Genomic DNA, 23,451 nt, shown 5'->3' with positions numbered 1-23,451 from the left:
TATCTATAAAAAAATAAGAAATCCAATAAACACTATATAGTGTTGATGTTGAACGTTTAAATACTACATAATATTATTTTTTATATATTTAATTATTGTGAGCTTTTTTACTCATTATGCCACAGGGAAAATTCAAAAATAAATCTCAAGTTTCATTTTCAAAGAAAAAGAGGAACGAACCAAGTAAAAGTAGAAAAGGTAATCTTTTCATAGAACTTTTTTATAAATTATAATAACTGATCTATACCTTATATTTTATTATGGATCCTTAATTATATACATTTTACTGTATAGCATGTCCAATGCCTTCAAAAAAACACAAGTATGAAGAAGGTCAGCGGATTAAACGCATGATAAGTAAAAATGTTAACAAAATGGCTGAAGACGATTTAAGATCATTGGCTATGGATAGCAAGAAAGTGTTCCTTTCAAAGAAGAAGAAGCAAGTTGCACAAACAGTTAAAGCTACAGACCCTAAACCTAAACAAATCAAGGTTACACAAAAATGATCTTGCCATGTTAAAATAATATGTATAATATAAATTATTTTGAAAATATATAGATATTCAAATTTAAATAATTATAGATGTGTTTTGTTTAATATGCTAACCAGATTATGTTATAATACAATACAATCACAAATTGTACTAAGAATCTCCAACAATAATACAATACCATATTGACTAGTGGCTCCCCTCTACCATTTTGACACTAATCCTATGTGCTGACTACTTACTCATTTTTAGTCCAATTTATTCTTAATTTTTATCCTTAGTGTCCTATTATTCCTAAGTTGCTAAATTTTTATATAATTATCATTCATTATTGTTATAAAATTACATAATAGAGTTTTACTTATTTCGGTGTAAAGATCTCCACCACTCTAAGTTACTGAGGTAATAATGTATAGTTGTAGTTCTTGAACCATTTACTTTTAATTTAAATTGCTTAATCGGAATTTCCAATTGGCATTCAATAATTTAGTAATTTTTTATGTCAGAAAATTACTCATAAATATAAAATTGTAAGTGAATCACTGAGTATCAATTATTAAACTTGTTCATTCATAATTTCAAAATGTAATAATAAGTGTAATTAATTAGTTCTTATGTAAACACAATACAATTTTAATAAAAAAAACTTTAATAAACATTTTTTATATTTAATTTAGGCATGTATATTATAGGTATTATAAGATCAATTATAAAATATACTAATAGTAATATTATAATCAATGGTACCTATTATAATAATAATATATCTATTTATATTGTTTTTTTAACAAAACAGTGTTCAAAATACTAATATAACTGTATATTGTATAATAGTTTATACAAATAGAAAATCATCACACAATACTAAAAAAGGTACAATTACTCGTAAATATAAAATTGTAAGTGAATCACTGAGTATCAATTATTAAACTTGTTCATTCATAATTTCAAAATGTAATAATAAGTGTAATTAATTAGTTCTTATGTAAACACAATACAATTTTAATAAAAAAAACTTTAATAAACATTTTTTATATTTAATTTAGGCATGTATATTATAGGTATTATAAGATCAATTATAAAATATACTAATAGTAATATTATAATCAATGGTACCTATTATAATAATAATATATCTATTTATATTGTTTTTTTAACAAAACAGTGTTCAAAATACTAATATAACTGTATATTGTATAATAGTTTATACAAATAGAAAATCATCACACAATACTAAAAAAGGTACAAGTCACATGAGCGATGAGCATGATACCAAACCCAATAGATAGGTAGGTACAACTTTACTGCAAGATGAGCATATTATAACCATTATCTTTTATCTATGATTATAACTTGAGTAACTTTTTAGATTGTTATCATCGATATTCGATAATAATTAATCCAGAATCCAGATATTACTATAGAATTATACCTACTAGAATTGGATTTATAGACAAAAAATAAAAATTCTGCCCCCCTCCCCCCCCCCATTATTGAATTCATGCTCAGCTCAAAACGTGTTACCTACTTCTGTTATTATTATTCTTGTAATCTTGTCAGTTGTCAGTTGTCTTAACCACATGTATGTTTAGGTACTCATATTCTATAATGTGAGTAATTTTTAAATTGTCAATATACGATATACTAACACATAAAATATAGATACATATTAAATTTATAAAACATTTTAATACCTGATACATTTTATGCTGTATTATTATTTATTTAATCAAATTAGAACCTTATATACCTATGTAAAATTGTAACAATGTTTCTTTAATGTCTTAATGGCTTGATAGTATGCCATATATCGTGTATACTAAATAGAATCACGCAATTAGCTGCGATTAATATCAGTTATAATTTTTACTATGTAGGTACTAAAATCTATTTTAATAGATATCGTACAATGTACATCGTACACTGTTGACATAGCCGTTATCTAGTAACTGGTGAAAATGAGCAGTCTAAAATATCTAGATATTATACTTACAAATGAACGTTTTTCCACATGATACAGCACTACGGCCATGATAAATTTAATTTAATTTATCATGATTACGGCAGTATTAATAGTCAATAACTATAGTATAATTTTTTTCATTTATACCCTCGGAAACGTGAGTCATTGGGCTTACACATAGAATAAAACTATTGCAAAATATAAAGTGAACTGTCTTATTCTAGAAATTAAATTTATTTAAATATCATCATTGATATAGTGTGTTTTAATAACTATAATAAGCATCGTCGCACGGCGTTTTGAATAGGTTATTTAGGTATACTGCTAGTATCGTTTTTTTTTTAAATTTATTTTATTTTATAAGACATTCCTAGCCAACAGTAGGCTACATACCTATATCTAAAGATAGTATGACATTAGTATCGTGAATTAGTTTTTTTTTTTTTTTTATTCCACAATGCATGGCACAATTATTATCAGGGATTCAGGGCCGGATTTAAGGTTTTGGGGGGGCCAGCCCCCCAGGGCCCACATAACTGTGATATATAAGAATTTTTAGTTGATCTACATTCTACATGCTTTAAAACTTAAAAATTATATTACTGATGGGTCATTTCCTCATCATGCTATCAGAATATTTTTTTGCAAATTACTAGAAAAAAAAAGTTCATCATCTTGTGGGGGCCTATTATTAATTGAATCTTATGGGGGGTCCCCCCCCCCTAAATCTGGCCCTGGTGATTAGTATAGTAATATTATAGCTACAAATATACGAGACTAATAATAAATAAGTTGTTCCTAACTAATCAACCAAAGTATAATTAATGTAAAATTACTAATACCTGCAATAGTCTAAGAACTGAATTAAATTTTAGGTACTGAAGATCAATTAACTATTAAAAATATGAATGTAATTTAAAATAAATTAGCAAAATTTATTTATTAACGTTTTCATTGAAATGTTTTCTCTATTCACTATTCAGCACCTTATTGAAGCAACAATCGCGTATCAAAATTCAAAACGCCTACCAATCAAGACTATAAAACATACCAACTAGGTACCAACATTTCAATATCACATGTATTTTATATGTAATTCTATATTCTTCTAATTATATAAATATAGGTACACGTTGATTAAATTATTATTGTGTTAGAATTTACAAAAATGTAATGTACTAATGTATTGTTGTGTTATTGTGTATTATTATTATAACTAGTTTAACCTAATCATTATTATTATTTTCATATTAAGATATTATTGGTATTAAACAACATTGTCTGAATGTTTAAATGTCCACCCCCTTAAGATTTGATGTACGGTCGATATATTTTCATAATAGTATAGTAAAAATAATACAAATACTTCTAACCCTACTATATAAGATAATATAGTATAAATTAAAATTAAAATTATTATACAAAAAAAAAAAACATGTACCATATTATGTACAGGATTAAATGTAAAATATTATTACTGTATGATAACTATGATGTTCATTGAAGTTACATCAATATTTAATCTAAATATAATACTAAAACAGATATTGATGTAGATGATAAAGCATTGGATGTAAAATATATTAATTGTATTTAGTATTTTATCCCCGAACAATCAAATTCTTGTATTTATTTCTAGTAATACTGGGCGTGGAATTGTCTTCCTTTAACTCTATTGCACCACTTTTACAACCTTTTATATCGTGCAATAACCTGCAATAATAATACCATAAAAATTTAATGTTTGTGATTATACTGAGCTACTAAAGGCTATATAAGGTTTTCACAAAATATAACGATAAATATAAGCAAGTAAGGATATTAGGTTTGTTAAAAAAAGTTTGACATTTGTGGTTTTTATTTAGAATTCCAGTATACTTACGTTTGATTGACACCTAGTTTGTTGATATTTAGCAACTTATAGTTGCCTGAGATGTTAATAAATTTAGTAACAAATTCTATCAAATATGGAACTTCAAGAATTATATCACCCTGCAAAGGAAACAATTTATATAATACTTATAATATTATTAAATTTAGGTTACCCATATTGGTAAAGATTTAATTAAATTAAATAGAGGTGAAATACTGAAATTTTAATAAAGGTGAAGAACAACCTATCCGACTCTTTGTGGAACAAGATACAGTAAATACCTACAGTTTTCCCGTGTAACTTTGTACAAATGAGTGTTCTTACGGTAAAATTATTCAGTTAGATGTAGTCTTGAATGGAAATCTTATTAGATAGATAAGACATTTTTATTAAAGTACATTTTTTAAAGCCTTATTGGGAATCATTCAAGGGGGAATATTACTTCTCCTTGCCAATCCCATCGCTATTTGATGTCCAAGGGTACTAATTATTTTAATTTTCTGCAATAATAATCTAATTATTCTATATATTAATATTCATAAACATAGTATAATAATTCATCATTTAGATTACAGACATACAGAAGAACTATAATGACAGGGGTGCAGGGGTAATAGAGTAAAACTGTAAGTGGCTAAACGGCTATACGTTTTTATTATAGACATAACACATAAGTAATATAGTATATAAGTGGCGGACTGGGAGAAAAACACAGCCCGGGAAAATCATAATTTTAGAGGCCCTCAATATACTAACGGCTTTTTAAATATATAATATATTTTTTATACGTCATGTGGATGCTATAACGGTCTATATAATACCTAATAACTATTTTAGATTCTGAGCGGAGCGATGAATGTATTGTTTTTACAATGATGTGGGTATTTTTAATTTTTTTTGTGTCTGTCACCACCTTTTAGGACAGTAAAAATGCTTAGATTTTTTTCAACATTATCTTTTCTAATAGGAAAGTAGTGAATCTAGTTGATAGTTTTCCCAGTAGTTTTCAAAAGTGCCGTGAAAAACAAAAGAAAAATTATTTTTATTTTTTGGTGTAATTCTAAAACAGATGACCAAAGATACATGCAATTTTGACTGAATGTTTATATTAGCGTTTTTTATACACCAAAATATTTTCAAAATATTTTGACTTGTTTTGAACTGTTTACGGCAATTTAAAATTTCATGTTTTTTAATTTTTTTTCTATAAATATTAACAAAATTGTATTTGTTGTCCCAAAGTGCGTGAAAAGGTAATGAAAGGCTCCTCATATATTGTTACTATAGCGGTTGAAAAATATTAAAAATGCATAGGCACAAATTTTTTTATAATCATTTAAAGTTTGAACTTTGACAAAATGTATCAAAATCTTGAAAATTATCAATCATTGTAATTAAAAAATTATGAAATGTTCAGTTTTTATAACTAAGGATTAAAAATTAAAAATATAGATTCTCATAAATTGTTCTTATTATGGCCAACAAATCTAAAATATAAATAAACACAGTTATTTCTTATAGACATTTTAAATTCAAATTGTGAATTTTTATTTCTTTATTTTAAATAAAATAAAATTTTTTAATTACAGCATCTAGATTAGTATTCTTGCTCTACGATAAGAGGTATTACCTCAATGTATAGAGCAAAGCTAGTAAAATTCATATGTTAACCATACACTTTGTTCACATTTATCAACTACTAGCAATTAATTAATTAATTATTATTAAAAAAAAAAATTTGGACGAAATTACATATTAAAACCAATAATATCGATTTTGGTTATTTTGTTGTGATTTAAAAATAAATATTATTCGTGGATATAAGAAACTTTTAAGAATATATTGACATATTGTTGTATTTTATACACACAATGACATTTTCAAATGTATTTTTTGGGGAAAAATGAATTTAACCTACTGTAGAAGATACTAATGCCTAATACTAACATTAATTACTTTAATCGCAATAATATTATAATGCCTATTAAAAATATATTGTTATATGTATAATATTAAAAATTATATGCCTATTGCCTACCTATAGTAATTTATAGACATACCGTCTTAAAATCTCGTTTTTCGTACACGATAATATTATATCATTGAATTCATATTTAATACCATTCATTACAGTGACCTACTATTATTGTAACCTACTGTCAGCCTGGTCTGGCCGAACACAAGCCAGTCCCGCATTTTAAAATACCTAATCAGAAATCTAGGTTTTTATGTTTAATAATATTCAATAATATTACATACTTATTACTTATAAGATAATATTTTAATTTATTATTTCACCATTATAATATTAATAAATATATATTTTATACCAGCAGCGGCCCACCGGGAAATTTCCCGGTATCCCGGTCGTCCAGTCCGCCACTGAGTATATTAGTATTATACTAATTAAAATAAAAGTTAATACATCAATATTAATAGTTTAATACCTTATTGTGTTTATATTGTGGTAAAATTTTGATGAGTAGAAAGTTATCTCTTCCTGAAGTGACTTCTAATTTATTTATAAAATCCAATGGTATCTTTTCCTTTAGTTTTAATTTGTTTTTAAGTATTTGGTTTAAATATAAAGATTTGTTTGTCAGTATCAACAGTCTGGTTCTTCGTTTGTATCCTTTCCGGTCGAATTTTACCACCTTGACACCATACTACATAGTACACAATAATATACAAATCATTAAAATAATTTAGTCAAATTCGTAGATCACCCAAATACAACACTATATAGAGGTACAATTATAAATATTTAAAATTTAAATCAACTATCACCCGTTCCCAACTATAACAAATCCAAACTGTCTTAAACACAGTTATAATATAGGTAAGTATACTTATGAAATTTGTGGATACAAAATTATACATTTTTACTTTTTATGTTGTGCCTATATTATGTACATAATACTGCAATTGTCTAATTTTAACATATAATTAAATTAGGATAATTCTTACAAGATATTTTTCATTTAAATTACGCATAAATGTCATTTTCAAATACTTCTCTAATGAATTCAATCGTTCAATCAAAAACAAACAACGTGTATCACAGTCGTAACTGCATTTTTTGTCTGAAATTAGGTATAATTTGTATGTGTCAGAACAATTTATGTTTAAATAAAATCATCGAACGAAACTAAGAAGAACATTTCAGAATAAATTGAATTAACTATACCTTTAAATAAATATTCAGCAAGCATTTTCAGTTCTATTTGTTTTTTGCGTTTTAAATCTTGTGATATCTTGTATCTTTTATTTTTCCAAATCATATGAATTTTTCTCAATTTATTACTTGCCTGAAAAGTTATAATGTATTAACTTAACTGTATTATGTTTTTAAACGGTTAGGTAATCTTACCTAATATACTGTTAAATAGGTAAAATACTAGGTAAATAGGTAGGTAATGTGTTTAGTTGTAAATTATATAATTCAAACTGTTTATAAGATGTATAATATAACATAAACAAGATAAAATAATGAATTTTAATTTTTAAATTAAAAAGTTGGACGATTCGTAGGTAAAACCGAAAAAAAATCAATTTGGTAATTTTTAGTTAAATGTCTTGAAGAAAAAAAATATTCAAGACACATAGTTTTCATCATCAAAATATTGGATTTTAATTTAATTTATTCTTAATTATCAATGAGAAATAAAATCGCCATTTCAGTCAATACAGAATTGAGACATAAATTCGTTTGTGATTTTAAATTTTCCCCTGATTTTCCGCACACCATTTAATTGTATGATAATAATATGAGATACAATTTTTTTTTTTGTATATTATAGGTATCGGCTGGCTGCTAGGTATTATTTAGTAGTTAAGCACTTAAACCTATGTATATTATGCGTGTAAATAAAATGAGTATAGATAGGTATAAGTACTTACTTTTTTTTTATATACCTATTAATTTAGAACTTACTTTGTTAAACATTTTTTTATGCCATCCTCTAGGTAAAACCCTCAAATTTGGTAAAGACCTCGTAAATCTGCGGACAATTTGCCTTCGGGTATGTGTAATAAACGTCCGCTTAATAGAAAATTCCTCATTGACCATTATATTAGTAATTAACTTTCGAAAATTTTACACAATTCTTACTTAAATCCGCTTGTCAGAAAAGAAATTTAAACCATCATAAATAATTAAGAGAAAAAAAAACCAAATATTATGTTTCAAATTTTCGTATTCGTCTGCCTAAATAAAATTTTAAAAAATAAGCATAGAACTTATGTATATTTGTAATACATATTACTCTATAGTACACCACACGATTCAGCTTTATTATAGTATTATTGTATATAGCTCCTTAGAAATGCCTTGACCAATGCACAAAGCCATATTAATATGCCCTCCTTAACTATTTTGACCTCAGTCGAATTATTAAACGTTTTAAAACTTTTAAATCAAAATGTATGGCGCAGAAAAATATATGAATCTACTAATATATTAGATCACTGTACTGAATTAGTCCGATTTAAAATACATAACATTAAATGGCGTGTGGTTTTAATGAGTTACTCATGTATACTATACAATATTATTATATTTTAAATAATTTTCTAAACAATTATCCTTTAATATTAGAGGTACCTACTAAATAAATGTTGTCTTAATTAAGCAGGTATATATATAGTAGTTAATTAAAAATTTGAATAGTATTTTTATAAAACTCAAAAAACTCAAAAAGACGTTCCATGATGGCATCATCATGCATTGATGATGATGATGATGATGATGATGATGCCTCTGAAAAAAATGGAAATTAAACACGAATCGATTTTTAATACATAGTTGATTTCTTGAATAAACATTGATAATATTAAGATATCATTAAATTTATAATATTATAGGAATCTTCCTACTGAAATCTAGGTAGACTTTACCTACATAGTCAATCGGTCGCAATAATAATAAACATTTTATATACCTAACTAACGAATCTTATAAACAAACTGTAAATTGTAAATAATACTAATCACTTAACTCCTAATTATTACTACTTTGTCTTGTTTTAAATACTAAATTACTTTGTATATCTTTTTAAATATTAATGTAATATGTAAATATACTAATAGATAATGTACTGTTACATCCAATGGCCATAGACGCCGCGGATAGTTGTTTAATAATAAAAAAAAAAACATTTCATATAATTTATAAACTATTAAAAATCTGAATAGGTAATCGTCTTAAATAGTTTTTTTATTGACTCATATTGAATACCTTCAAAGGTTGAAACTTATAATATACGATATGTCGATATTGTTTTAATTACAGCCTATATACAAATTTATCTAAATATTTGCGATTTCATTGTATCATATTTTGAGCGGAGCAATGGACGAATAGGTTTTACAATCATGTGTTATAATATTTAAATTAATTTTAAGCTATACCTATTTATACCAATTATACCATGAACCTATTCACACTGGTCCATGGTACGTATAGGTGTTAATAGCAGTTAGTAATATTATATAAAATAATATTGTTATAAAAATAACTACTTAATAGGCAATATAAACTGGTTGTTTTTGGAAAATATATGTTGAACCTAGTTTATTATAACCTCATTGATGGAATTGGTATATCCGCCCTATATGTTTGAAACAATATTAAATTAGGTATATTTGAATAAATTCAGGTCAGGTCAGTCAAGCCATGGTCTGACCTGATATTGACTGGATAAAATTCTGACTTAAATAAAATTTAAAACATATTATTTATTATCGTTATAGTTTTTTTTTCCATATTTATCATTTGGCCTGTCCAAATAAAAAATCGTCTAGTTTTACTTATGTATAAAAGTTATACTTATAAATATATAATAACATATTCTTAGAAAATTAGGCTTAGACAGACGCCGCTCTGAACAGTTTTTCGTGTACAATAATTATTATCGTAGTCTCGTTGAATTCAAATTCGACACATTCATGGCACTTACACAGTTACATTGACCTATCAATCTTTCATGTAATACTCAACGAAACCTATGGAACAGATGGAGATTGACCCTCAATTTCTTATGGTTATGTACTTTGTACTAAATGTAGAAATGAAATACGTCCTACCACTACGTGTCGAAACGGTAACGATAATAAATGAAACTTTGCAAGTGGCAACTGTGGCGTCTGGCAAGTGCAAGTGTGGAGTGAGTGCAACAGATGTTCGCTCCTATCACTTCTAAAGTTCTAAGTCCTCATTATCATGGTGTGCTGTACATGATACTAAAATTCAGATGGCGTGCAACACGTGTTTTCTGTTTACACACAAGATTGTCTGGTTATCAGACTATCAGAGTGGGTACGAACTGTGATGAAATGAAGTTGGTGAAATGTATTATTTATTAATATAATTATTATGTAACGGATTTCGCACGGGCACGGTCCTGAGTCCACAGTCGATGGAATTTTTATAGTGGACGCAACAGTGAAATGTGCCTAATGAAAGTAACACGTCACCAGTATTTTACGTACGCTATAGGATAGTTGGCAGTCTTAACAGAGGTAGCTTATTTAACTTAATGGTTATTTCAATGCGAATACGATCGTCGAACGTCTTTATATATTTTTTTTCTGATTGTAAGTCAATATTGAACTTAAACGTATCAACATGAACAAGTGGATCGAGAACGCCGTAGAACTAGAATCGAACATTCAGTCGTATCCAAATCCAGGAACCAAAGTTTTTCAATACGGCACGTCGGGCATTCGTTATAAGTGAGTTTGGTGATGGTGATAGGTGATCACTTAATGTACCTATTCACCCTTGTATTGGGGACTAAATACTTTCTATTTTCAGTTCTGAACACCTGGACCATGTTCATCATCGGATGGGCATGTTGGTGGCTTTGCGCTCAATACATTTGAAATCGGCGGCAGTCGGGCTAATGATAACAGCCTCGCACAATCCACAAGAGGATAATGGCATAAAACTCATTGACCCTCAAGGAGAAATGTTGGATAGCTCGTGGGAATTGTATGCTACTGAATTGGCTAATGCCTCCAACAACCAGGATGTATGTGCCATGCTCATAAATATTGCTTTAAAGTATAATATTGACAAAACATATATACCTCGTGTGTACATCGGTCGTGATACTAGGTAAGTGGCTTCTCTTTAACACTCTTTTATGTCTTACATATTTATTTTTACAATAATTATATTTTATATGTTTATGTTTTTAGAAATTCTGGTAAAAGATTATTGGAAGCTGTGCTTTGCGGTGTTAAAGCTTTTAAAAGTAATGTTGAAGATTTTGGCATAATAACAACACCAATGTTACATTTTTTTGTTAGATGTTATAACACCAATTGCCTATACGGTCAGCCGAATGAACATTCTTATTATACTAAATTAACAAATAGTTTTAAAACTTTGCGTAAAATGGCAAGTAACTTACATACTTAATTAATTGGTGAAATTATTGCTGTCATTATCAATATAATATATCTGCCTTAGTGTTTAGATTTGAAAAATTATAGCCCTATAATAGAATTTGATGGTGCTAATGGGGTAGGTGCTTTAAAAATGAAAGATGCAGTTATATATTTAGAGGAAACACTAATGATTAATATGCATAATGATGACATATTGAATACAGTAAAACTAAATTACAAAGTATGGTTATATTTATTATCTTAAGTAAAATAAAATAAATAATTTTCATTTTTATTTATTTAAGTGCGGTGCAGACTATGTGAAGTCAAACCAATGTCCTCCTACTGGGATGACTATTAAACCATACTCTAAATATGTGTCTGTGGATGGAGATGCGGATAGAATAGTTTATTCTTTTGTTGATGAAAACAACAAATTTTATTTATTAGATGGTGATCGAATTGCTACACTTGGTATTACAATAAATTTTTTTTGAAATTATATTCTATTTTGTTATTCGCTTATTTTATTTTTCCATAGTGGCTGGTTATATAAAAGATTTATTCATCGCTTCTGGTCTTGATGTCAATGTAGGATTGGTTCAAACTGCTTATTCAAATGGAAACTCTACAAAATATGTAACTGATAAGTTGGTATGTATTTTTTTCTTGTGTATTTATTTATTCATTAAAAATTTATAGATAACATAATGTATTATAGTATTATAAAAAAAATATTATTCTAACAGTTTTTAATTCGTAAAGTGTAGAGCAATTTGTCATTAATTTATGTCTTTGTATTATAGAAAGTACCAGTTGCATGTGTTCCGACTGGTGTGAAACATCTTCATCATAAAGCTAATGACTATGATGTTGGCATTTATTTCGAAGCTAATGGTCATGGTACTATATTATTCAAGGATGATATTCGTGAGCTTATTCGAAATCAATCTGCTATTGAAAAAAATGAGTATGTTATTCATAATATTTTATTTAAAATAATAAAATTACTATTACATTAAATTAATATATTTTGTCTAAGAATAAGAAATATTCAAGATTTAAAATTAGATCAATTATTTTGACTTCTGTTTGTAAATGAGTAGTTAAATTTTAAGGGTAATGTCACTGGCACTGAAGAAATTGATTTGCATCATGGATATGACTAATGAAACAGTAGGTGATGCTTATTCTGATATGCTGATTGTTGAGTCTGTACTTTGTGAACGAGGATGGAGCATAAGTGATTGGTATAAAACATACTCTGAATTGCCAAATCGTCTAACAAAAGTTACTGTTAAGGTAATGAATGTGAATCAGATTGTTTAATTAATTGTTAATTAATTGTATATGTGAAATATTATTAGGACAGAAATAAATTTGAAACTGGCGATGCTGAAAGAATATGTATCAAACCACTAGGCCTTCAAAGAATAATAGATTCTATTGTGTCAAAGTATTCTATGGGCAGATCATTTGTCAGGTAAAATATATTATGTTACATAATGGGTATTGGGTATATATTTTCTATAATTGTTTTGAATTAGATTAATATTTGGGTGTTATCTACAAGTTGACAGAAACTTTTTTTTTGTTATTCATTTTTATTGTTGTTAAAATAGAGATGGTAATGATTAGTAGCTAAATATTTAAATTGTTGAATATGGTATATCAGAGGTATTTAAAGTGTGCGTCACAGTTCCCAGGGGCTTCGCCAGAGTTTGCAAAGGGAGTCGCGTCTAAGCCCCAAACACTCACATCATACCTAGGTCTTGTATAATTATTATAAATATTATTTGCAATCATTATAGAAATGAAAACGACACATCTTAAGACACGACCATTTTAATTTTATTTCTAGTACTAGTCACTGTTATTATCACCCATGTAACATATTGGCCATATTGTATCCATGTGTTGTTTCAATTTTTTCATAATGATTTGGGAGCCGTCAAAATATTATGTACATCCAAAGAAGCCACGGGATGAAAAAGTTTGAACACCTTTGTGATATATGGTAGAACCTTGATTATCCGAATCTCCATTATACAAACCCTCTATTATCCAAACTATAATAAGCGTATTCAAACATAAAAACTCGTATCTGACTGGTTTATCAAATTTATCATAACTCTCGCTTTTGGCTTATTATTAGGGGCAGTCCATTTTCAACCAAATTTAAAATAGTTCGATTTCATTTTCAACCAAATTTGTACCTTCCCTTTTCGACCAAATTTAAAATAATATAATAATGATATACAATTTTTGTTAATAATTATTAATATAAAAACAATATACATAAAGGTATTTTTACATTTTAATTAAATCGACAAAGCAATGGAAATGTTGTATGATGATTTCTAATAATTTAATGTATTTCTGATAATTTAATGTATGTAATTATAATAAAATATTAATTATAATAATTAGTATTTAATTATAAAAATAATTAATAATCAATATAATATAATAAAATTTTTTTTATTTTATATTTCTAATATCTGAACTTTTGCATTTCCGAACGGTGCAGCCCCCATTAGTTCGGATAATCAAAGTTCTACTGTATGCCATTGTGTAATTATTTATACAATAGTCGATAAAATATAATTTATTTAATTAAAAATAATATCATCTATTTTGTTATAAATACACTAAGTTTTTAAATTTTTACTTTATAGGCCTTCTGGTACAGAAGATTTGGTGAGAATTTATGCTGAAGCAGACACTCAAATCAACGCTGATAAACTTGCTGTTGAAGTGGCTACCGCTGTTTATGATATAGCTGATGGTGTTGGAAAAAGACCAGAATAAACTAGACTTAACAAAGTATAATTTTATGTGTTCAAATATAGTAATTATCCAGGGTCAATAAAGCATACATGATTTAAGTGATTGTGTAAACTATTATGTTTGTATATTTTCATAAAAACTTATAATTTTTCTGAGATATCTATGTTCAGTTTTTATTGCATAACATATTTTTATGAAACTAATAACTAATATTTTAAGAAAAACATTGGTTAATTTTGATTATATTTAATTACATTTATAGAATATACATATTTTATATCATTGTTACTAGGACTTTATTTTAAATTGTTTGTTTTTTATTTTTTATATAATGTTATAATAATTAAATTAATGTTAAAACTAATTTAACATATCACCTTATACCTTACTATAAGTTCTTGTCTGAATTTTTTTCAGCTGTAAATCATAATAATTAGAACAATAAAATTATGATAATTACTGATTGCGCACTCATGTTAATAATGAAATGGCTCTTTAATAGACTTATTTCCTAAGTCCCACCAGACAGTGCTGGCAAAGAGCACATTTTGTTGTATGTTTATTTCATTGTTTACATTACACATTTTAATAAATTTTTTAGACAATTATGTAACAATGTATATCGACAAATTAGTACATTGTTTATTATTAATACAATAATTATAATATTTGCATGAAGTGAAAACAAATATTTTACATTTAAATTTAAAATGCTTCAAATATAATTATATCATAGTAGATAATAACATCCAAATGCCATAAAAACTTATGATCAAGTACAATAAAATTAAAATTTCTTATGGCTACAAATACTACTACATAATCATATTATATCCTAAATCAAGGGTTTCCATACTTTTTTGGTTTGCGGCGCCCTTTTTGAAATAAGGGGTTTACACGATGTGCCCCTCCCTATAAAAAAATAAAAACCAGAACAATAGTAACATCAATATTTAGGTATATATTTATTTGTACATATAAAATAATGGAATGGATGATAAAATTCTACGACAACGTGGTACCTCTGTAAAGACACTATGGCACACCAGGGCGTCGCAGTGTATAGTTTGGGAACTGCTGTTCTAAACGATTTTAGGTATAATTATTACTTATTGTATAATTGTTTAGTTATCCTGTTAACCAATTTTTAATTCTAATTAATCATATTTTTTAATTATGTTTGAAATTTTCTTTCAATACTTTTACTTCTATTTTCTTACTAAGCTGCGTTTTAAGTTCCTGTTTTTACCATGCCTTTATTACTAGGACAGATATCTTGAACGGCTCAAACACAAATTTTGAAATTTTAATTCCTAAAGATAGTCAAGATAATTTTATTTTAGCATATTAAATAAAAATAAATGAATACATTAATTTTATTCATTACTTTAAAATTTGTTTATACATGTAACTTTAGGTACATAATACTATGATTAAGGTTATTCTCTAAAAATATTGAAATTTCCAGAAGTAGGTATGTTGAATTTTAAGTTATCATACATGTATATACATAATTATACATGTGTACTGAAGATAGAAAATATAATTATTTATTAGTAACATTTAATGACATGAGATTCCATAAAATCAAGCTCAAAATTCAGAAAAGGTGTATAAAAATGTAATATCTATATTTGGATAAAATAATAGTTATTTATCAAGGTTGGAAAGCCAACTAATTTTTCTAATCCGTTGTGTTAATCTAGATAAATTAATGTAAAATTAATCATTAGAAGTAAATTCTAATTTTTGTTGGAGCTGCATTTGAATAGCTTTAAAATATACTAAATAACATAAGTTATTTTACCTTTCATAACAATCCACAAAATAAAAAATAAAAATAAGGAGTGGTAATCAATAATATGGTTAATGCCAAAAATACGATTTTGAGTTGATTAAGATTTCTAATTTTTGTTGCATAACACGTGGTTGATTCTTAACAAATGTAGCACTAACATGTTTTAAGATATTTTTATTATTAGATTTAAGAATAAAATAGGACTTTAATGCAATGTAATAAAATTGTCCAATGCTTTAAGACTTGGATCCACAGGTTGGACGACTATGTAGTATGTACACTGTTCTATAAGATTGGCACAATTAATTTCTATTTTTATGTATTGCAAACATAAGACCTTGATTTAATATTTTTAGAAATGGAATTCACATTAGGTGTTAGGTATCTATAAAAAAAAATTAATATTTTTATTTGATATAAAAAATATGAATTTTAATATGATATAAATAACAATAATAATTTAATATGGAAAGTTACATAATTTTCATTAATATAGAAAATAATATAATTAATTAACCTTTTAGAGAGTATCTGTAAATTAACATTTTGACAATTTGATCAGTCTGCTATTAAATATTTATGTAATAATACATTTGTTCAAGATATTTAAATAAATGCATGATGAATACTTATTTACTTGATGTTACAGTCGAATAAAAAAGGTAATGAATAATAGAATTATTAATCTGTAATGAATATGTCTAAATAAATAAATAACAATAATAATAGTAAAGGATGATTGAACAGTTTTATGCAGCAACATCAAAGAATCGATCGAGCATAGCGGACACTTGAGCTGGAGTGTACTTGACATATTTTTCTGGGTTTTTGGTAAACGATGACTGCGAAAATCTATAAACATATGTTTATATAGATTAGTTTTTCAATAAATTTTATTTCAATTAATATTTAAAAAAATAAATATAATTGCAAATGATGTATGCATGATAATTTATTACTTGTCATAAAATGCACTGTATTTTGGTAAAACAAATTCCTTGTTATCACGTTTCAACCCTTCTCGTAATTCAACATCAGGTATTGTATAACCTCTTTGAAGCTTTAGTATTTCTTCAATTTCTTTATTAAAACCCTAAACAAATCATAACAAAGCAATACAGATTTAATGTTAACAACAACTGTTTTATAAGATTAAAAATACCACAATTTTCTCAAAAATGCTATAAAATGTAATTTTAAGTAACTCGTGTAACATTTTATCAATACACAATCTACACATACTACTATGAAGAAAAAAATCTTATGTTGTACATACTAGTCTTTATTTGGTAGTAATAAAATGCTTGCATATTAAAATTAATAAGATATCTAGCATTATATCATTTAAGTTAGGATTAAAGAACTTACAGAAAATCTCTCTTTGATTATATTACGGTCTTTATCCTTGAGTTTGCCATTTATAACTTGAACATCATCTAAGTTAACTATGAAACCTAGTATTCTATTCCAACTGAAATTAAGAATAAAATTATAAAATTATAAACATCAACTAATAAATTGTATTACCATTGTTGATAAGACTTTTTATGTGATGCAATCATCTCATCGTAGGTATTTTCACATTCGGGTTCTGTCAAAGAAACTATATCCAATAGAGCTGACCTTTGTAACGATTTGACCACATAGTGACAATTGTTCAAACGAAACAAATATTTGACACCGGGTTCACTGTATGAGTCACTACGATTCACAAGCATTAGATTCAACTGAGACAACACTTTCTCTGTCAAAATGTCATAGTTTTAAGGACTGAATGTTTCTTGGACGTTTAACTAGTATTTACTTACTGATATAAAGTCCTAAAAGATACTTGTATTTTTCAGGTGGAGTGATATGATGTGATACCATGTTGTTATATAAGGGCACTTGAGCTAAAAGAGGACCCACACTATCTATGTAGTCAAGCAGTTGTTCCATCAATACAAGCACATCGCTAGTTAATTGATAAACAGTTCCATCTCGCGGCAACCCCATAGAATTGTCTGTCCTCACACTTTCAACTATTTCTTCTAGGGTTCTAACCCCCTAATTAGGAATAAAAATTTTATAAGTTGTCATAAAGTAAGAGAGAAACAAGGAAGGAGAGTTACTAACCGTGGAATGAAGAGTATTGAGTATAACTGAATATTGACCTCTAATGGCCGGATCACAGCCTTCCATTGTACGTTCAAATTCCGACTTCATGGCAGCCAAATGTTTTAAAATTGGAAACATGACAAACAAATTGGCGAATTCTTTTCTATGAATACATCTTTTTGCTCTAGCAGCTATGCTCTGCAATCAATGCATTATTTTGTATAAGTACATTATTAATTATTCTGAAGAAGGCTGTCCTGCAATATTCAGATGAAAACAAAATTTTTGTATATTTATAGAAACAGAATGGTATGATTTTGTTTTGTAATATATTGAATAGTAAACATTATAAAAAACAATATCAATATTAGTAAAATACCTCTCCCTCATGAACAATATTAGTGAGGCTTTCTTGAATAATGATTTGGAACACTTGATGATGATGTTTAATTGGTATTATACCAACCATTAATGACAGCTCTGCTTGCATGAGTTTTTGCAAAGCAATTACAGAAATAAGATAATTTTCCATTTCTTGTTCATCAACAATATCTTCACGGTTTTCTGACAGATTATGTTTAATATAAATATTAAAAAATTATACAAAATTATAAAATAATAATGATCAATTACCTATAAGTGTAGGTCTCCTGGTTCCCAAATTCAAACCAGTTGACTGTCCTAAAGTTTGAGATGCTTTCAAAAACATACGATTAGCTTTTTTCTCAAATCTAGAACAATAAAACAAATTAAGCTGAAATAAATTGAATACATGTATTAACTTACACATGTTGGATACGTTTAGAAGTTTTTCTAGTGACAGTAACTTCAGATCTATGAGGAAATTTGGACTTCTAAAATATAAAAATGTATTCATTCATCAATAAATAATCATATTTTAACATGGTTAATTTGAAACATACTACTGAAGGTGAACCCAAAGTCTGCCCAATGGCCATATTAGTGCTTCCAGCACTTCCAGTTTTCTGGTATTCCTTAAGAGTAGTCATCGATTTGGTGAGAGTGTTAGCTCGTACTCTGGCATACACATTCATGTATTCATCACGAGATTGACTGATTAACCAATCTGCTAAACGAATTAGATCCGAGGAAACAGTTTCAGAGAAATGGCTGATAGAACTTAGAGAAGATGAATCATCAGTTACCAACTCTATCGAATCATAAATTAATAAAAACAATTCAATTTAACAAATTTACTAGAAGTAAATTAACTAACCATCATCATTCGTAGAAATATCAACTAAAATTGCTGGTTGAACATGTCTACTATGCTTTAAAAGGATTTCTTTAAACTCTCTCTGGATACTATCCCCTCCAGTCTTGAACAGTGACGACTAAAGTACACCAAATAAAACAATATACAATATTAAAAATTAATAAAAATTAAATCTAATTTAACATACCACATTTTCTAGTTCAACACTCTGAGGATTATTTTTTTCAAAATAATTTTGTGCCTCACGTAGTTTTTCCATGGCATCCAAGAACTCATTCAAACCATCCGGCCCATTTGGTCTTCCTAAAATAATTGATTCAACTCTTGGACACACATCATGGTACATTATTACTCTATCCAGTTCAAACATTGTTTTTTCAATGTCTAAAATAAAAACAAATATTTAAAAATTAATAACTGTAAGGTATATTGTTAAGGAAAAAAATTACAAAACTTAGAAGCATACTTGTTTTTTTTAACTGTAGATTCTCCATTTCATTATAAATCGGTAGTATAGTTTGTTGGAGTCTACCAAGTCTGTTTTCAAATGACGTAAGGATATCAACCATTTTATCTGATAGTTGATTATTACGTTGCACTTGTTCTTTAAATGCATCTAAATTCTGCCGTTCCTAATGACGAATTGATAATATATTTAATTATTTATGATTCTTTGACTTATGATATATATAAACATGGAATACTAGCATGATACTATATTGTCTTAGTTGAGGTTTTCTACCTACAAATTATATTTAATACATTTTAAAAGTTTTAAAATTATTAATAATTTAAAAAAATTTTTTTTTAAATAATTTCTAAGACAATTCAATATTAGATTTGCACACAGGATACCAAAAGTTGTTTCATTATTCATTAAATTCATATTTAATAATGTATCTAATATAATTTATCTCGTTTTTAATTTTTTAGTAAGAAAGTTTCTTTTCTACCTTTTCTAATTTTCCACTGGAATCCATAATTTTACGCGTTTATAAAAAACTGTGTTATATTTAATTATTTTAAACTGTCTACATTGTACAAAAAAATTAATTATCGAATACACTATAACTTAACTCAGAAGTCAAAAGTCAAAACAAGTTAACTAATAACTATTAATTATAATTTTAGCTCCTATTTCATTGTTCTTGAGAGATAGTTGTTATCTTTTATCAAACTAAAATAAACAGCTGACATTAAAAGGAAACAAATTGTACGTGATAAGACATTTTTTTTGTGCTTAGTGATCTTAGTCCTTTAGTCCTTTACGGCTTTACCTAGTCTATCTCTATCATTCAGAAAAAAAAATTCGGTCATTAAAACTGTATAAGTAGTTAATTCACCAAAAATGTTATCCCTGAATAAAATTGCTAAATGCTTCGTAAGTATTATCTACGTTTCTTCTTTTATTAGCGCCATCTTACATTTAGGTAAATGTTTATGCACAATTTGTTTAATATTTGTAGTTGTCAAATTCAAGAACTTTCCAGACGGCTGCGGTTCTCAAACATGATACAATGTTCAATGTGAGTAGAACTTAAGGTTGTAGCCCAACCATTAAATAACTTAAGAGTTTGTCAACTACGGTTTTCGATTACTAACGCCATTTGGGTTCTGGAAAATCTGTTTTAAACAGAAAGTCTATTAATTTTAATTTCAAATACCTACCTAAATATCTTAGTTGTGGCACACACATTTCACTTTTTGCGATGTCCATGCTTATACAAAATTTAAATATGCATTAGAAATATGTATAAATGTATAATTAACTAATGCAATTTGGTTTGTTGATGAATATTGTTTTGATATTATATTCTAAAATGTAGTGCCTTCTTGAATTTATTCTTATTGTTATTACATCTGCATAACATACCTATATTATATAACTAATTTTATTTTATATCTATAATCGTGGAGACCATACTTTAATATTGAAAGTATAAAAGCATATTCTTTAAACATAATCATGGTCGTAGATTATATTAAAATCCAATGATCGTAGAATCATTAGTCACATGTTATTACAAATTTATAAACACCTAAAAGTTATTCAACTATACATTTTTTTATTAAATTGAAATTGCTTATATTTAACTTCTTAAAATATACTTACTGTTGAATATTGCGTAAATATATATCCAATTATAACTATTATAAGGATTGTGTTTATAAATAAGTTTCTATGAAACCCTTTCAAGTTTTAATAAGTAATGTGAATGTATTTCTCCATTTTATGACTTGTACAGATTCTTCTTGAATGTGTCAATATCGATATCTTCATTTTTTTTTTTTATTGATGTCTATATCGCTGTTTAGCTTACAGGATAGCTTATAGCTGTTACATATTCAGTTGATCAGATGTAAACGATCACATTCACATTATGCATTTTAATAATTATTTAATAGATCCATATAAGCATAAAAATTGTTTTATTGACCTCGACTGATAAATACAAATTTAAACCTCAACTATTCACTAGTAGTCCAATATATTTAAATACTTATGTTTATATATTTTCAGCATAGGGATACAAAGGAGGATAATCTGGATATCAAATTTGAGTTCAGCAATGAAAACAAAAAAGTAATTATTTTCACTCTTGTTCTGTGTACTCAATATACTCACATTTTACAGAAATCTAACTTGTTTGATTTGATTTTGTAGAGAATTGATGCCATACTAGCAATATATCCAGAAGGTCATAAGCGAGCAGCTATGATACCACTGTTGGATTTAGCTCAAAGACAACATGGTTGGTTACCTATATCAGCTATGCACAAAGTGGCTGATATATTAGACTTGCCTAAAATGAGAGTGTATGAAGTTGCAACATTTTACACAATGTTTATGCGAAAGCCAACTGGCAAGTATCACTTGCAGGTATGCACGACAACTCCTTGCTGGTTGCGAGGTTCAGATGACGTTATGTCGTGTTTAAAGAAAAAATTAAATATTGGTGTAGGAGAAACTAGTAAGGATGGTCAATGGACATTGTCTGAAGTAGAATGTTTGGGTGCATGCGTCAATGCTCCAATGATGCAAGTCAACGATGATTATTATGTAAGTTAAGCTGGATAATAATTTAGTATGACATTTTACCAAAATATTGATAAATTTTTTCAATTCTAAAAGTTTTTAAAAAATACACAAATCAATAACTAATTAATAATAAAATAGTATATAGTTGATTTCATAGAAAATTCCAGAAAATGTTTGTTTAAATTATTAATCCCTAAATTAATATTTATGATACAATATTTAATTAGTAATTTATATGTTTGTAGGAAGATTTGACTACAAAGGATGTTGAATCTATAATTGATGACCTAAAGAATGGAAAAACTCCTACACCAGGGCCCAGGTAATTCTTGTTGTCTCCTTAAGAGAATACAAATTAATCATATTATTTTCTAATTTTATGCAGATCCAGTCGGTATGCATCAGAGCCAATTGATGGATTAACATCATTGAAAGAAGAACCCTATGGTCCAGGATTTAAAGTACGACCAGATTTATAAGTTACAATACTCTAGTATGATCGGAATTTGTTTTTAATCTTGTCGCAATATGTGATTATGTAACATTAGTGTTTTTTTTTTTTTTTTTTTGGCCTTACATGTTAAATAATTTGAAAAAAAAAGAAATTATTCTGCCTGTAAAAAAATGTATATGATTATTTAATATACAATTGTAAAATTAAAGATCTCTTGTATCATGTAGGTTTTTCTGGTGTATTTTTTTTCTGTTTCAAACACGTAGCACTGTGAGCCTTTAGATTGTGGTTGTATTTGAACCGACGATGGCAT

At 27.0% G+C, this 23,451-nt stretch overlaps 5 protein-coding genes across 8 annotated transcripts; 3 read left to right on the top strand and 2 right to left on the bottom strand.

Annotated features, from left to right (window-relative positions):
- The first annotated feature begins 13 nt into the window (after positions 1–13).
- LOC107169713 (uncharacterized) lies at positions 14–580 on the top strand. Its single transcript, XM_015519545.2, has 2 exons — positions 14–198; positions 295–580. Exons 1-2 carry the CDS (start codon positions 117–119, stop codon positions 507–509), a joined length of 297 nt encoding a protein of 98 aa, XP_015375031.2. The 5' UTR covers positions 14–116; the 3' UTR covers positions 510–580.
- A 2,788-nt stretch (positions 581–3,368) lies between these two features.
- LOC107171970 (unconventional myosin IC-like) lies at positions 3,369–8,637 on the bottom strand. The gene is made up of 6 exons (XM_089229779.1): positions 8,265–8,637; positions 7,518–7,638; positions 7,298–7,413; positions 6,778–6,996; positions 4,340–4,449; positions 3,369–4,170 (listed from the first exon to the last, which is right to left on the bottom strand). The coding sequence occupies exons 1-6, from the start codon at positions 8,397–8,399 to the stop codon at positions 4,059–4,061; spliced, it is 813 nt and encodes a 270-aa protein (XP_089085905.1). The 5' UTR covers positions 8,400–8,637; the 3' UTR covers positions 3,369–4,058.
- A 1,961-nt stretch (positions 8,638–10,598) lies between these two features.
- Positions 10,599–14,982, top strand: nst (phosphoglucomutase 3-like protein nst). Of its 4 annotated transcripts, none has more exons than XR_016191970.1 (11): positions 10,599–11,062; positions 11,145–11,447; positions 11,531–11,732; positions 11,805–11,963; positions 12,028–12,196; positions 12,264–12,376; positions 12,529–12,692; positions 12,841–13,024; positions 13,090–13,205; positions 13,584–13,715; positions 14,401–14,982. XR_016191970.1 is itself a non-coding variant. In XM_089228883.1 (11 exons), the coding sequence occupies exons 2-11, from the start codon at positions 10,956–10,958 to the stop codon at positions 14,531–14,533; spliced, it is 1,650 nt and encodes a 549-aa protein (XP_089085009.1). In that variant the 5' UTR covers positions 10,610–10,849; positions 10,930–10,955; the 3' UTR covers positions 14,534–14,982. The 4 variants fall into 4 exon arrangements, 3 of the variants coding, with proteins under 3 accessions (XP_015375027.2, XP_089085009.1, XP_089085008.1); XM_089228883.1 differs by lacking the exon at positions 13,584–13,715 and having other exon boundaries at positions 10,610–10,849; positions 10,930–11,062; XM_015519541.2 differs by lacking the exons at positions 13,584–13,715; positions 14,401–14,982 and adding an exon at positions 13,422–13,565.
- A 1,716-nt stretch (positions 14,983–16,698) lies between these two features.
- On the bottom strand, positions 16,699–20,825 carry Exo70 (exocyst complex component 7). Its single transcript, XM_015519542.2, has 14 exons — positions 20,598–20,825; positions 20,111–20,276; positions 19,832–20,028; positions 19,645–19,762; positions 19,331–19,578; positions 19,194–19,261; positions 19,041–19,138; positions 18,787–18,971; positions 18,426–18,605; positions 18,119–18,356; positions 17,838–18,054; positions 17,679–17,781; positions 17,270–17,403; positions 16,699–17,162 (listed from the first exon to the last, which is right to left on the bottom strand). Exons 1-14 carry the CDS (start codon positions 20,622–20,624, stop codon positions 17,060–17,062), a joined length of 2,082 nt encoding a protein of 693 aa, XP_015375028.1. The 5' UTR covers positions 20,625–20,825; the 3' UTR covers positions 16,699–17,059.
- Positions 20,826–20,866: 41 nt separating this feature from the next.
- ND-24 (NADH dehydrogenase ubiquinone) lies at positions 20,867–23,364 on the top strand. Its single transcript, XM_015519544.2, has 6 exons — positions 20,867–21,025; positions 21,111–21,170; positions 22,166–22,228; positions 22,310–22,705; positions 22,930–23,006; positions 23,070–23,364. Exons 1-6 carry the CDS (start codon positions 20,993–20,995, stop codon positions 23,161–23,163), a joined length of 723 nt encoding a protein of 240 aa, XP_015375030.1. The 5' UTR covers positions 20,867–20,992; the 3' UTR covers positions 23,164–23,364.
- The last annotated feature ends 87 nt before the right edge of the window (positions 23,365–23,451 follow it).

Source organism: Diuraphis noxia, unplaced genomic scaffold (assembly GCF_037042655.1).
Source record: "Diuraphis noxia isolate RWA-SAM2 unplaced genomic scaffold, SU_Dnox_SAM2 contig0005, whole genome shotgun sequence".
NCBI classification, from domain to species: Eukaryota; Metazoa; Arthropoda; class Insecta; order Hemiptera; family Aphididae; genus Diuraphis; species Diuraphis noxia.
Note: the sequence above shows the minus strand (reverse complement) of the source record. Positions and strands in the feature narration are given on the sequence as shown.